The 16,413-nt window shown below is 35.5% G+C and overlaps 2 protein-coding genes and 1 pseudogene across 3 annotated transcripts; 2 read left to right on the forward strand and 1 right to left on the reverse strand.

Annotated features, from left to right (window-relative positions):
- The first annotated feature begins 4,976 nt into the window (after nucleotides 1-4,976).
- LOC133335890 (uncharacterized) lies at nucleotides 4,977-5,469 on the forward strand (annotated as a pseudogene).
- Nucleotides 5,470-7,395: 1,926 nt separating this feature from the next.
- LOC133335889 (uncharacterized) lies at nucleotides 7,396-12,548 on the reverse strand. 2 transcript variants are annotated; one of them, XM_061544183.1, is made up of 2 exons: nucleotides 12,528-12,548; nucleotides 7,396-7,806 (listed from the first exon to the last, which is right to left on the reverse strand). In XM_061544183.1, the coding sequence occupies exons 1-2, from the start codon at nucleotides 12,546-12,548 to the stop codon at nucleotides 7,396-7,398; spliced, it is 432 nt and encodes a 143-aa protein (XP_061400167.1). The 2 variants fall into 2 exon arrangements, with proteins under 2 accessions (XP_061400167.1, XP_061400165.1); XM_061544181.1 differs by lacking the exon at nucleotides 12,528-12,548 and adding an exon at nucleotides 7,874-7,940.
- LOC133335884 (uncharacterized) lies at nucleotides 12,015-12,506 on the forward strand. Its single transcript, XM_061544177.1, has one exon. It carries the CDS (start codon nucleotides 12,015-12,017, stop codon nucleotides 12,504-12,506), a length of 492 nt encoding a protein of 163 aa, XP_061400161.1.
- Nucleotides 12,549-16,413: the final 3,865 nt, after the last annotated feature.

The raw sequence follows: 16,413 nt of genomic DNA on the forward strand, positions 1-16,413 counted from the left end.
TATAGCCATGTTTCAAAACTTGTTTCAGTGAATACCAAACAAATGTAAAACAATTCCTCTAGGCGCCACCTACACCGCTCGAACTTGAACTTTATCACAATTGATTTGTTCCATTCAATTGATTTTTTTTCTCATTTGTTTATCACATCAACGACGAATGTCAATTAGAATCACCAAAATGTACCACCATATGAACATAATTCAATTTAATGCGATAAACGAAAAACTGGATTTTTAACTACCCCGCTAAATAATGTACGTGATTAATATCAAGTGCTCTGCATTTAGGTTTGACTTAATTGACTAATTTGCCTCAAGTGGTTTTATTACCTCGTCTATTAAAATCAACTCAAAAAAGGGCCAACAATTATGTTTAGTGGTAATTAAGTATGTAATTAGTAAATATACAATATTTAAAGTTTAAATTTGTTTATGCTTATTTTACACCTCTGTACACCTTGGAATGGTAAATGGAATTTAGGTTTATTTTTGAATTGTAAAAATGTGAATTTGTATAAAGCTGAGGCACAATGTAATCAAGCTGTGGATGCCCATGAAACGAAAAATATTCTGAAATAGTCATGCCTTGTGATGACCCTTGAACAAAATATTCTTTTAAAGACCAGGCATTTGATTTAAATTTTTTTATCAGTAAAATTTAAAATTTACTTTAACCCATATACGCTTTCAATGGCCCTTTACGAAATTCATTTGATGACCCCTGAAAGGATATATGATCATATCAAATATATTTTTTAATTTAAGCTATTGAACACCGTAAAGAATTATTGTTAAAAAACCACGCATGTGATGACGTCTGAAATTTATTTTTAAAAAATCTGCACCATTGATGGCCATTTAGAAAATATTATTTAAAAGCACTAAACCAGTAATGGTTCTTGAAGAAAAATTATTTTAAAAGTTCTCGATTATGTGTTATATGAAACAAGAAACTTTATCCTCTAAAAATTCAGACATCTAATAGTCCTTGAAAAACCAGTAAGGAAAGTAGTAAAGTCGGACGGGGCCGACTTTATGATACCCTTCACCACTTTGAGTATATTCAACAGATGAATCCTAACAGACGTCGCATTTTTAACGGATCAGTAAAATGAATTTGGAACCATAAACACGTCATTCTGCAACCGATACTAAATTGTTCATTTGGTCAGATATAGAAGCTATATCTAAATCAGAACCGATTTCCAGAAACTTAGCACACATCTAGACCCAATTCATTACGCTGAGCCAAATTTAGTGCAAATCGAGAGATATATAGGGACTTTTGTGCACACTTTACCTTAAATCGGACGAAAATATATATAAGATATATAACTAAATCTGAACCGATTTTCAGGAAACTTAACACACACCATTCTAGAGATAATTCATTACGCTGTGCCAAATTTCGTGCTTAAGGGAACCCCACCCATTCTCAATTTTAATTTTTCAAGATTTTCAATGGGCTCGTAAATCAATACCAATGCTTGTTAAGGTTTGTAACTTTGCACATATATATTTGAAGATTTAAAAGAGAAGAAAAATAGTTTACAAAAAAAAATTGTTATTGCTTTGTTGTTGTTTTTTGTAATTAAAGAAAAGTCCTTATTTTTGATGGCGGGCATGATAACTCCTCACTGGAACATCGGAATCGAAAATTCCAACGGTGTTAGAAAGAGTATATGCTAGGATTATTGACTTCGCCCTAAAATTAACAAAAGTGTGAAAATCGCCGATTTTTTACCAAAAACCAAGTTAAAAAATAAGGAAGATCTTCACCGATTGGCTTTATCCTAGTTCATACGATAGCTATACACTCACAGAGAAACGTGTAAAAATTTGAAATCGATTGGGTTATTAGTTTTTGAGTTATCGTGCCCGCCATTCGCAAAAGAGAAAAACGCGTTTAAAGTTTGAGCCATCACTTGATGCTGACACAATAAATCGGCTATATCGTCAAGAGTTCTTGAGATTTTCACTTGAAATTTTGTGAAGACATTCTTGAATTAGTGTAGAATCGAATTAAATCAAAAAAATTTTTGACCCCGAGAATGGGGGGGTCCCCTTAAATCGCATATGCATATTCTCAAAAGTGTGTATGTCGTTTCCTTTTGCCTGTTACAAACATATGCATAAGACATAATATATAGTGTGGTGAAGGGTATAAAAAAAATTTGGTTCAAGAACCTCAAAAAAAAATTGACCACCAGAAAAAATATTTATAATTTATAGTGGAGAGATTTGCTACCTAATAAGAACTCGACTAACTAAATTACAGTCAATTCGGTCGAAAAATACGATCAGAACCCCCAAAATACCAAAAATTTGGGGGTACCGTTATATGGGGACTACCATAAAAACTGGACCTATTTTTATAATGTTTAGTGGAGTAATTTGGTACCCAATAAGAACCCAATGTACAAAATTTCAGAGAATTCCGTTATAAAACGTGCCCAAGAACCCGAAAATACCGAAAATTGGGGGTACCCTTATATGGGGGCTCTCCGAAAAAATGGACCTTTATTTATAATTTTTGATAGGGAGATTTGCTACCCAATAAGAACTCAAAGTACCAAATTTCAGCGAATTCAATTAAAAAACGCGCTCAAGAACCTCAAAATACCGAAAATTTGGGGGTACCCTTTTATGGGAGCTATGCCTATACGTCGACCGATTTTCTCCAATTTCAATAGGGTTCGTCCTTGGGCCAATTAAGTAATCTGTGCCAAATTTCATCCAAATCGGATCATAAATGCGACCTGTACTTTGTTCACAAAAATACATGGACGGACAGACGGACATGCGTAAATCGACTCAGAATGTGATTCTATGCATATTCTCAAAAGGAACCATGGGTCTATCTCGATTATTTTTGCCTGTTACAAACATATGCACAAAGACATAATACCCTGTACCACAGTGTGGTGAAGGGTATAAATATTAATTAAATAATCCTTTCCTCTGATGACCCTAGAAAATATATTCTATAAAAATCGAGGCAATTAAAAAATGTTTTTAAGAACATTTTTTAATTGCCATCATCAGAGGCCATGAAAATTTTTCTTTAAAAATGAAGAACCTTGAACCAATAAATTCAATTAAATTAAATCCGCCTTTGAAATATTCATTACAAAATCATCCCTAAAATTATTCCATAACAAAATTCACGTCAAAGATGATCCTTCTTATACCATACACAGCTATGTTGTCGGGGTATTAAAGCTTTGTGCAGCCCCAAGAGTTTGTAACGCCGCGAAATATCCTAGACCCACCTTTAAGTATACCGATCGTCCTATCTCGACTAGCTGTGTCGATTTAGACAGGTGTGTCCGTCCGTCCGTCTGTCCATTATAATTTGTAAACACGATACAGGTCACAGTTATGGACCAATCTCCACGAAATTTTGCACGTAGGATGGGTTCTGCCCAATGAAGACCCCTATTGTAAAGATCGGTTGATATTTAGGGAATGAAATGGACCAAATACTTAATTTTTGTCGGTTTTTCTGGTCGCTCCAGAGGCCGCAGTTATGGTCCGAACATTATGAAAATTTACACGGAGAGGGGGATCGGGCCAAAGAATAAGCATACCTGTTTTGATAAAGATCGGTCAATATTACAAATTCTGGGGCGTATATACTAGCTCCTGAAGGACATATACCCCAGAAGTTGATAGTATATCCAACAGGAGTTGTTGACCTTCAAATGGATGCCAATTATATGGCTGTATGTACTCTGATGTGGAAGTTATACGTAATTAGGTACAGGTGACTATGTGCATAGTATTACTATTACTCCATTAGAGGACGGAAATGTCGCGTTGATCGCTATGAAATTGTACATGAAGTTCCGATTATGGTAAATGACGATGCCTATAGTTTCCGCTGAAGTTGAGATTTCATTCAGGGGATGCAATGAACCGACAACTTTAATTTTGTCAGATTTTGTAGTCGCTCTAGAGGCAATTATTATATGCACAACATCACATATTTTACAAGGTGAAGGGGATCTGACTAAATACTTAGAGCGGCTGTTTATATGATGATCGGCCAATATTCCACGGGTCAATTCAACCAAAACCTAAAGTGACCAATTTTTTTATTTTATGGCGTAAAAATTGTTTCCAAGGAAAATATGCCAGGGTTATAAAGTGCAGTTGTTGATCTATAATCGGTAAAAAGGGTGCAAATATCACGAAATATTGCCAAGGCTCAGAAAATAGAACCGCAGAATGTTTGCTTTTCGTGGTAGTTGTGTAGGATATCATATGGCCGGCCCCTCTCCGACTATACTGCTCCGCTCACTGGTTTCAAAATATTTTTTTAAACATAAGCCAACTGAAGATCCTTGAAAAAGATCATATATAAAAGGCACCCAGTTATGACCCTTGACAAAATATTATTTTAGCAATTCAGGCCTCTGATCTGTAATGAAATAAATAATTTTTTTAAAGGAAAGCACGACATATTGGTCTAATAAAAAATACAGGATAAAAAAAGGGTCAGTGTTGTTGTCCTTGAAAAAAATTGGTAAAAAAACATTATTTAAAAAAAAGAATGCTCTAATAAACATTTAAAATATTTCTTAAAACATCTGTTATCTCATCTATGTATCGAAAATCGTATCCCCTTAACTTAGACAGTAACCAATACAAGACTCTACAAAAAAAAACCAAATCAGGCATACCGAGATTAATGTGCAGTCACAGATGAAGGTCAACTTCAAGCAAACAAGAAGTTACCTAGATCGATGGATGAACCAATAACAACACAATCAAATTACGTTTGTAAACATAAAACGCGTAATGAAGGGATTTTTTGAAAAATAAATCGCACGCACACATCAATGAAGCAATACACAATTACTGAGAATTATTCTGCTGCTCTGCTCATTACTGTTGGTTAATCTCTCGGTATTGAAGTTGTGTGTATAAAAACCAAAACGTTTGCTGGAAACGACAACAGTTTCTTACGAACTATTTCAACACACAACAACAACACTCACTCCCATTCTTTAACAAAATGTTCAAATCTGTAGGTTTTAAATTTCTCCAGGAAACTCGCTGAAATAAAAACATTATTTATTTTTCTTTTCTTCCAGATTGCCATCATTGCCCTATTTTGCTTGGCTGCCGCCAATGCTGGTCTCATTGAAACCCACCACGTTGTCCAGGAACCCGTTCTCACCAAAGTTGGCGCTGTGGTCCACAGTGTCCCCTCGGCCACTTCACATCAAAGTTTCACTCGTGTCCACAACAAAGCCGTTGTCTCACCCATTGTAACTCCCGTTGTTAAGACCACCGTCCATGCTGCTCCCTTGGTCAAGACTGTTGAAAACCGTTGTGAAAACTGTTGAACCTGTTGTCCATGTCCACTCGGCTCCCACAACATTTGTCCACTCTGCACCCATTGTCCATACCGCTCCTGTAGTAAAAACTTTTGCTCCAGCTGCCTACACCATCCATCATTAAAAAGGGTACAATGGAGATTCGACTGTGATATGTGCTTTGAACTTTTTGTTATTTAATTTTACAAATAAAAATATAAATTTGAAAAAAAAAAAAACAAAAATATATTTATTTCAAAACCATGGGGCTAGGATATATATGTGATAATTTCGCCACATATACGAATCTCTTTCTGATTTTTTTACGGATATTACAGAAGTAAAAACTACTTACTATAAAACACGTCCAAAAATAGGTTTTTTTTAAATATACGATTTTGATGGTCTATAAAAATAATTTGAAAAAATCACCGCCTATGGCCCTGATGGTCCATAGCAATATTACTTAAAAAAACCCATGATCCATAGCAAATATTCTTTGAAAACTTACGTCTATAGACCAGATGATCCATAAAAATATTTGTTTTGAAAAAATCCATGCCTATGGCCCTGATGATCCATGATCGTTCATGAAAATTTTATTGAAAACCAGTAAGGAAAGTTCAACAGTCGGACTGTGCCGATTAGACGTTAGAAACGTTTCAAGGCCTTAAAATGCCTTTTTAGACCACAGAAAATAAAAATGCGTTTTTTAGGCGTTAGAAGTGCCTATAAAACGTCAGTTTTCAGAAGACCCGGAGAATATTTGTACCCTACACAACTATGTTGTTAGGGTATTATAGCTATGTGCAGCCCCAAAAGTTTGTAACGCCGCGAAATAATGGTCCTAGACCCACCTTTAAGTATACTGATCGTCATATCTCGACTAGCTGAATTGATCTAGACATGTGTGTCCGTCCGTCCGTCTGTCCATTATAATTTGTAAACACGATACACAGTTATGGACCAATCTTCACGAAATTTTGTATGTAGGATGGGTTCTGGCCAAGGAAGACCCCTATTGTTTTTGGAAAAGACCGGTTAATATTTAGGGGATGAAATGGACCAAAAACTGTATTTTTGTCGGTTTTTCTGGTCGCTCCAGAGGCCGCAATTATGGCCCAAAACCCCCGAATTTTAGCATGGAGTAGTGGATTGGGCCAAAGAATATGCATGCCTGTTTTGATAAAGATCGGTTAATATGTAGCGGGTCAAATGGACCCAGACTTTTGTGTGAAAAATTACAATTTTTTTATTCTGGGGCGTATATACTTGCTCCTGAAGGACATATACCTGAGAAGTTGATAGTATATCCAAGAGTAGTTGTTGACCTTCAAATTGATACTAATTATATGGCTGTATGTACTTCGATGTGGGAGTTATACGTATTTAGGTAAAGGAGACTATGTGCCTAGTATTACCATTACTCCTTTAGAGGACGGAAATGTCGCGCTGATCGCTTTGAAATTGTACATGAAGTTCCGATTATGGTCAAGGACGACACCTATAGTTTTCGGTGAAGTTGAGATTGCATTTACGGGGTGTAATGAACAGAAAACTTTAATTTTGTCTGACTTTCTAGTCGCTCTAGAGGCAATTATTATAGCGGAACATCACTCATTTTACAAGGTGAAGGGGATCTGACCAAATACTTAGAGCGGCTGTTTAGATGATGATCGGTCAATATTCCGAGGGTCAAACTAACCAAAACCTAAAGTGACCCATTTTTTATTTTATGGCGTAAAAATTCACTTCAAGAAAAAAGAAATATGCCAGGTTTAGAAAGTGAAGTTGTTGATCTATAATCAGTATAAAGGGTGCAAATATTACGAAATATTGCTCAGGCTACAGAAAGTTAGCATTTCGTGGTAGTTGTGTAGTGTGCTCCGCACACTGATTTTCATCTATAAAATTTTTCGAAGACATATTGAAAAATTTGACAACCCTGTGCGTAGGTTGCAGAAAATAATACAAACATTGTATTGTTTTTTTTCCAAAATTATATTTTATTCGTAAAATTAAATAACAAAAAGTTCAAAGCACATATCACAGTTGAAACAATTTGCCCTTCTTAATGATGGATGGTGTAGGCAGCTGGGGCAAAAGTTTTTACCACAGGGGCGGTATGGACAATGGGGGCGGAGTGAACAAATGTTGTGGGGGCCGAGTGGACATGAACAACAGGTTGAACAGTTTTCACAACGGTGGGAACATGTTCGACGGTCTTGACAACGGTGGGAACATGAGTTTCAACCGTTTTGACAATGGGTGCGGCATGGACGGTGGTCTTAACAACGGGAGTTACAATGGGTGAGACAACGGCTTTGTTGTGGACACGAGTGAAACTTTGATGTGAAGTGGCCGAGGGAACACTGTGGACCACGGCGCCAACTTTGGTGAGAACGGGTTCCTGGACAACGTGATGGGTTTCAATCAGACCAGCATTGGCGGCAGCCAAGCAGAATAGGGCAATAATGGTAATCTGGAAGAAAAGGAAAATTAATAATATTTTTATTTCAGCGGATTTCCTGGAGATATTGAAAACCTACAGATTTGAACATTTTGTTAAAGATTGGGATGGAGTGTAATTGTTTGTTGAAATAGTTCGAAAGAAACTGTTGTCGATTCCAGCAAACGTTATGGTTTTTATACACACAACTCCAAACACGAGAGATTAACCAACAGTAATGAGCAGAGCAGCAGAATAATTCTCAGTAGTTGTGTATTGCTTCATTGGTGTGTGCGTGTGATTTATTTTTCCAAAAAAAGTTCCTTCATTACGCGTTTTAAGTTTGCAGACGCTATTTGATTGTGTTGTTATTGGTTCATCCAAAGATCTAGCTAACTTCTCTTTTGATTGAAGTCGGCCTTCATCTGTGACTGCACATTAATCTCGGTATGAACGTTTTTGATTTTGTTATTATTCTTTTTGTAGATTATTGTATTATTGGTACCTGACTGGGGCAAAGCAATGAGATTTTCTAGAAGTATTCTATAGATAGGTGAAATGTTCAATTTTTTTAATAATTATTTTTAAGAGTAATTATTATACCATTTTTAAAAGCTGTACATTCAAAAGGGCTCTTGGACATGTTTTTAAAAGAAAGATTGTTATATGTTGTCAGGGAATCATAGCTTTGTGCAGCCCCAAGAGTTTGTAACGCCGCGAAATATTGGTCCTAGACCCACCTTTATGTATACCGATCGTCATATCTCGACTAGCTGAGTCGATCTAGAAATGTGTGTCCCTATGTCCGTCCGTCTGTCCATTATAATTTGTAAACACAATACAGTTATGGACCAATCTTCACGAAATTTTGCATGTATGATTGGTTACGCCCAATGAAAAGATCGGTTACTATTTAGGGGATGAAGTGGACCAAATACTAAATTTTTGTGGGGTTTTTTTGGTCGCTCCAGAGGCCGCAATTATGGCCCAAACATCGCGACATTTTACATGGAGAAGGGGATCGGGCCAAAGAATAAGCATGCCACTTTTGTGTGAAAAATTATAAAATTTGTATATAATGGCGTATATATTTACCCCTGAAGGACATTACCCGGAGAAGTTGATAGTATATCCAAGAGGAGTGGTTGATCAATTATATTGTCGTCTGTACTTGGATGTGGAAGTTACACTTAAATATTGACAGGCGCCGATCCCTTTGAAATTTTCCATGAGGTTCCAGTTGTGGTCAAGGACAAGGCCTATACTTTTCCGTGATGTTCAGATAATAATTTTAGGATGAAGTGGACCGAAAACTTAATTTGTTGTGTTTTTTTGAGTCGATATATAGGCCACAATTAAAATCCGAACATCACAACACAACCCACGGTGAAGGGAATCTAGACAAGTATAGAAGGGCTGTACTGAATACTAGTAACATTTGTAGACCTCTTGTCGGCCAAGAAGGTGCAAATATCACGAAATATTGCCCAAGCTTAGAACATGGAACCACATAAAGTTAGATTTTCGTTGAAGTTAGGTAGGGTATCATATGGTCGGCCCCGTCCGACTATACTGCTCCGCTCACTGGTTTTATTTATTTTTTCTAGGGAAAGAATATATACAGTGAGTGTAAAAAGTATTTTGCCTCAATAAAAATTTGAAAAAATTCCAATACATACGCCTGAAGCCAGCAAACTAAAGATGTAAAATGACTTATGTATGATGGAGTATATTTGTGGACATATTTAGATCGTATTTCTGCAAGAATCACAGCGAAAGACCTATTGGTCTCGAAGATATCGGCCGAAATATATAACAATCCAAAAATGTTTATCACAAAAAAGTATTTTGCTTTTTATTATTATTTTAGAAAAAAATTGTTACATAGAACACGTTTGGTCTTTTTATAGTTACCATTGCGGGTAACGACATACTATAAGTGATTTGGCAACGATTCCACGGCATTTTTTCGCGAGTATTTTCTCACATTTACGTTCAATACATTCTCCAGCAATATTTCATTCAATATTTGGTAATTTCTCGTCCTAATCTCAAAATACGAGTATTAAATATAGTCATCGCGGCTTCAAAACATCCCAAATATGTTAAGAATAATAAAAAGGAGGTTTTTCAACATATATCGCGAGGACAGGACCTTAAAAACTATTAAAACCAAAATCCGACAAACAAATTATTTAAAAAAATATCGCGAAACCCCATTTTTCTAAATTCGAAAACTTTATGGTTTATTTTTACTGATCTAGGGACCAAAATATACGATGAAAATAGCAATAAGGAGGTCAGATTCAAATATATGGACGGTTTTCTGGCAATAGAAATACATCTTATTTCGAAAATAAATACATCGACCCGTTTATTCCCTACTGCATTTTATTCGCAACTGATGGTGTTAATCGGAGATAAAATGTAGAATGCGTATTCGCCACCAGCAACCACAGTTTTTCAAAAGACAATAGGATTTGACGAATAATGATGTTTTCTCCCAACTTCATGTATTGGTTTTTATTACTATTGCTTTAGAACTGTTCATATCTTTGAATCTGACCCCCTTATTGGTATTTACATTGCATATATTGGTTCCTAGATCAATATTACTGGACCATACAAATTTTGAAGTCAGAAAAATTGGGTTTCGCGATTTTTTTTTAAATAATTTTTTGGTCGTATTTTGGCTAATACTCTCACCTTAAGATTAGGACGAGAAAATACCAAATATTAAATGAAATACTGATGGAGAATGTATTGAATGTAAATGTGAGAAAATACCCACGAAAAAATGCCGTGATGTAATGGAATCGTGGTCAAATCGCTTATAGTATGTGGTTAACCGCAATTGTAACTATAAAAAGACCAAACGTGTTCAATGTAACAATTTTTTCTAAAATAATAATAAAAAGCAAAATACTTTTTTGTGATAAACATTTTTGGATTGTTATATATTTCGGCCGATATCTTCGAGACCAATAGGTCTTTCGCTGTGATTCTTGCAGAAATACGATCTAAATATGTCCACAAATATACTCCATCATACATAAGTCATTTTACATCTTTAGTTTGCTGGCTTCAGGCGTATGTATTGGAATTTTTTCAAATTTTTATTGAGGCAAAATACTTTTTACACTCACTGTATTTTAAGGCATTAAGGTATTATTAAAGAATATTTTTTTCAGAGCCATCTCAGGCGTAGATAATTTAAAAAATATTTTTTCAAGAGCCATTAACAACCTTGTAAATATAAAGGATATTTTTACAAGGATCATTAATAAGCCTACACTTTTTCAAAGATCAACAGAAGGTTGGATTTTTCAAAAGAATAAAATATCCAAGGGCCAACACAAGCGTGAATTCTCTCTACAATATTTATTCAAGGGCCAACGCTTTATTAATCTACGCCATCTTCTTCCCACACCTCTTTAGGATCGAGTTTAATTCTCATTTTGCTTTAATCTCTTAAAATCGCCAAAAAAAATTGATTAGTGTCATATGTGTTACATGCCAGGCATAAAGTGCCCAATCATTTACATACATACATAGCTCAAAAACTACATTGTCAATAAAAAAATAATTTACCTCTAAAACTTACAACAACAAATACAACCTTCATCAATTAAAGTACAATAATTAACAACAAAAAAACGAACCCCTACCCATTTTTTGTCTTACTACAATTTGATTATAGCCGAATTTCAATAATAAAAAAAACAACTAGCGTACTAAAATGTTGTTATCTCCATACAAACAAACAATAACAACAAAATAAGACATAAGCCTGTCCACAGACGCAATGATCTGTGCTTATCGGTGGCGTTGAGGAGATTTTACGAGACAATGATGACGACTCTGCCAGACAGGGGCCAGTCAAAGACTCCTCAAAATAAGAAAGAAAAAATTAAATTAAAAACCACGGAGATTAATGTTCAGGCAAAGATGAAGGCCAACTCCAAGTAACAAGAAGTTAGCCAGATGGAGGTATGAAAAAACCTACAACAAATAAAAATGACGTTTGCAAACCTAAAACGAGTAATGAAGGGATTTTTCTAAAAAAATGTAAAAAATAAAACAACAAACATTGAGAATAATTCTGCTGCTTCGCTCATTTTTGTTTTTGGTAATTTTTCTTTAAACTAGTGTATATAAACCAAATCGTTTGCTGACATCAACAACAGTTTCATACGAACTATTTCAACAAACAACAACACTCAATCCCAATCTTTAACAAAATGTTCAAATCTGTAGGTTTTCAGTGTCTCCAGATATCCCACAGGATTAAAAAAATATTAATTAATCTCATTTATTTTCAGATTGCCATCATTGCCCTATTCTGCTTGGCTGCCGCCAATGGCGGTCTGATTGAAACCCACCACGTTGTCCAGGAACCCGTTCTCACCAAAATTGGCGCCGTGGTCCACAGTGTTCCCTCGGCCACTTCACATCAAAGTTTTACTCGTGTCCACAACAAAGCCGTTGTCTCACCCATTGTAACTCCCGTTGTTAAGACCACCGTCCATGCCGCACCCATTGTCAAAACGGTTGAAACCCATGTTCCTACCGTGGTGAAGACCGTTGAACACGTCCCCACCTTGGTGAAAACTGTTGAACCTGTTGTTCATGTCCACTCGGCTCCCACAACATTTGTTCACTCTGCTCCCATCGTACACACTGCTCCCGTGGTAAAAACTTTTGCCCCCGCTGCCTACACCATCCATCATTAAGAAGGGTGGCATGGATTCGACTGTGATATGCAATTTGAACATTTGTTATTTAATTTTACGAAATAAAACTATTTGAAAACAATTATCATTTTTTATGTTCATTTGTATAGTATTTGTATTTTTAAATAAGGTGTACACCGAAAATATCGTCGGGGCCGTTAAGGTATATACGAGAGGAAAGTTCTTAGCCTAGCACAAAACCCGAGGTATAAACAGAAAAATGTTAAGTGTTTTGGAAAATTCCATCTCTTTGGCAACTCCTTCATATAGATACAGGTTTTCAAAAAAGACGCATCCGCAATTTTTTTACAATGAAAGCACACATTTCTAATTTTTCCATTGTAAAAAATTGTGGATGCGTCTTTTTTGAACACCTGTTTTTATATGAAGGAGTTACCAGAATAAAATCCTATGTCGGATTAGGCAGGTCCGTCTGTAAAAATCACGATAGAGGTCGTCATATTTAGGATATAGATCTAAATACCCCCAATGTTCGGTATTTTAAAGTTGACTGGCCGTTTTTCAACCTACAAAAAATTATCAATATTGGCCTATTTCCGGGTAGACCCCGGTACTTCCATTATTCCATATTTCGGGGTGTTTGGACTCATTTTTAACCGGAGTGGTTCCAATTTAATATTCAAGATTCTTATCGAGTTTTATTGAAATCCATATTCCAGGGTAGACACCATAGAGCTGTGCACCCATTATTCGGAATTTTGGGGAGTTTTGGACAGGGTTTTCAACTCAGTTGATTCTATTTTATTTCGGATTCTTAATCTTCTCTTCTGCAATTTCCTACAAAGGATTCTTGAGGGCTCACTTGCATATGTACAGAAAATGAAGAATATAGATTTATGTTTTCAAATCGATATTTTGATGACGTGTGCAGATGTTTTTTTTTATCGAAGTAGCTACAATTTTGGCATTCTGGCCATTGGAGGTAAGATTTTAACCGATTTTTATCCTCGAAGTGACTATAATTATTATATAGGTGAATTATTCAATATAGGTAATTTTTTTCTTAAATAGTTCCCATACAAACGTCCCATTTTATTTTGGGTTTGTTGAAGTTCCTACCGAGTTTTCCAATATGAGTGTCTCTAATTTGGAACATTATTTTTTTCGAGCATGAACCTACTACCACATTATCGAATAACATCATCGCCATACAATGGTTCTATCCGAATTTACGAATTTTGAATACACACCAAAAGTTCTGCTTTCTATATCCTACACAACTATGTTGTTAGGGTATTATAGTGTTGTGCAGCCCCAAGAATTTGTAACGCCGCGAAATATTGGTCCTAGACCCACCTTTAAGTATACCGATCATCATATCCCGACTAGTTGAGACTAGTCTAGACATGTATGTCCGACTAGTCTAGACATGTATGTCCGTCCGTTCGTCCGTCTGTCCATTATATTTTATGGACCAATCTTCAAGAAAGTAGGATGAGTTCTGCCCAAAGAAGACCCCTATTTTTGCAAAGATCGGTTAATATTTAGGTGATGAAATGGACCAAACACTTTATTTTTGTCTGATTTCCCGAGGCCGCAATTATGGCCTAAACATGGCGACTTTTTACATAGAGGAGGGGATTGGGCCAAAGAATAAGCATGCCCATTTCGATAAAGATTGGTCAATATTTAGCGGGTCAAATGGAGCCTGACTTTTGTGTGAAAATTACAAAATTTGTATTCTATGGCGTATTTATTTACTCCTGAAGGACATATGTAGACCCGAGAAGTTGACAGTCTATCCAAGAAGAGTGGTTGACCTTTAAATTTATACCAATTATATTGTCGTATGTACTCGGATGTGGAAGTTACACTTAAATATTTACAGGTGCTTACGTATTCAGATATTATTTAATAACCCATTAATAACCAATAGGGCAGAAATATATCGCTGATCGCTTTAAATTTCGCAAGAGGTTCCAGTTATGGTCAAGGACAACGCCTATAATTTTCGGCGATTATCACATAAACAATTTGGGATGAAGTGGACCGAAAACTTAATTGTTTGTGTTTTTTTTTCGAGTCGATCTATAGGCAACAGGCCAAACAAATAAAACAACCCACCCTGAAGGGAATCTGGACAAGTCATTAGAATGGCTGTACTGAATATTGGGAATATTCGGAAAATATGTCAGTGTAAGGATAAGGTGCTGTTGATAGCTAATCGGTAAAGAGGGTGCAAATATCTCAAAGGTTAGGGTTCGTGATAGCTGTGTAGGGTATCGTATGGTCGGGTTTAATTCGGTTTGTTGAAGTTCCTACCCAGTTTTACAAAATGGGTATCTGTAATTTTTAATGCAAATAACATCAACCCCATATAAAGGTTCCGACCGATTTTAGAATTTTTGAATTCACACCACATGCAGGAGGGTATAAAAAGTTCGACAAGGACAAAATTAAGGAAATTTTAGCTTGTTTTAATATTCAAGCCTACTTGTGTAGGCGTTGATCAATGAACAGTTAGTTTCAGAAGTTACTCTTTTATAAATATAGACATAATATCGGGTCTAAAATACTCTACTGTATTGCCTAAGGACAATATGTGATTTTGTAAAATAAGCCGCCATATTTGTACGAAGAGAGTTTCTGCGACAGCTCCTAAAGTACTGTGATCACAATGCCACTCCGATGAATGATAACCTATAGGCCTTCCATAGGTATAAAACACTCTATAGGTAAAACATTCTATAGGTATCCTATATAATGTAGATCTCCTATAGGTCTCCTATGAACAAAAGACACTCGATACTTCGATAGATAGAAGACTCGCCGTAGATCTTCTATAGATAGAAAATTCTCTATAGGCAGAAAGATATAGGCCAAAGGTATTCTATAGATAAAAATTGCTCCAAAGATCTACTACAGATAGAAGATTTTATATATGTCATCCACAGTTAAAATAACTTATATAGATCTTCTACGGATAGAATGATTTTTTATAGGTCGCTTATGGTAGAAGACCTTCTATATGTCATCTATTGATAGAAGGTAATAGTCCATAGATTTCCTATTGGAGATCTCCCATAAATGGAAGACCTCTTATACATATTAGAATACAGTTTGCAGTTCCATAGATATTGCTTAGACATTTTTAACAATAGCTTTCCCTTTCCTGATATTTTATAAACATAGGAGGTCTCTCGTCAAATTAATGACCACGAAAATTCTCTATAGGCAGAAGACCCGCCAAAGGTCTTCTATAGATAAAAATTGCTCCAAAGATCTACTACAGATAGAAGATTTTATATATGTCATCCACAGTTAAAATAACTTCTATAGATCTTCTACGGATAGAAGATTTTTTATAGGTTTTTTATGGGTAGAAGACCTTCTATATGTCATCTATTGATAGAAGGTAATAGTCCATAGATTTCCTATAGATAGAAGACCTCTTTCCCTTTCCTGATATTTTATAAACATAGGAGGTCTCTCGTCAATTTAATGACCATAATTATTAATCATATTTTGAAACACTTCCTTCCGGCAAACTGATCAATAATTAATTACTATGATATATACTCGAATTTGATTTGATTAATTTATGATTCGGCTATTTTTGTGGTGTAAAAACAGAAGCTAACAATTTATTGAAACTGTTTATAATTTTGTATTGAATTGAAGTGCCTCAAAATTTCAAGTACTCTTAATTAGCCAAAACCATTCAAGCTAAATTGTAGTTTGAAAACAATTGTCCAAAATGAAGTGGTAATTGATCTCCACTTGATGGTTGTTCGGTGCTCAACAAAAGGCTTGGTCCAGGTTTACTTCAGTTCAAGTTCAATGTTAGATTGATTTGGCAAATTGCAAAGCAGACATGATGGTCATACTCGTACATACAAAAAAAATAAATCACAACAAAATTGGCGAACAAAAAAATCCAAAAAAT

The sequence above is a fragment of the Musca vetustissima genome, unplaced genomic scaffold, assembly GCF_032173495.1.
Source record: "Musca vetustissima isolate MV318-11 ecotype Yass unplaced genomic scaffold, APGP_CSIRO_Mvet_v1 utg22532, whole genome shotgun sequence".
Classification (NCBI taxonomy): Eukaryota; Metazoa; Arthropoda; class Insecta; order Diptera; family Muscidae; genus Musca; species Musca vetustissima.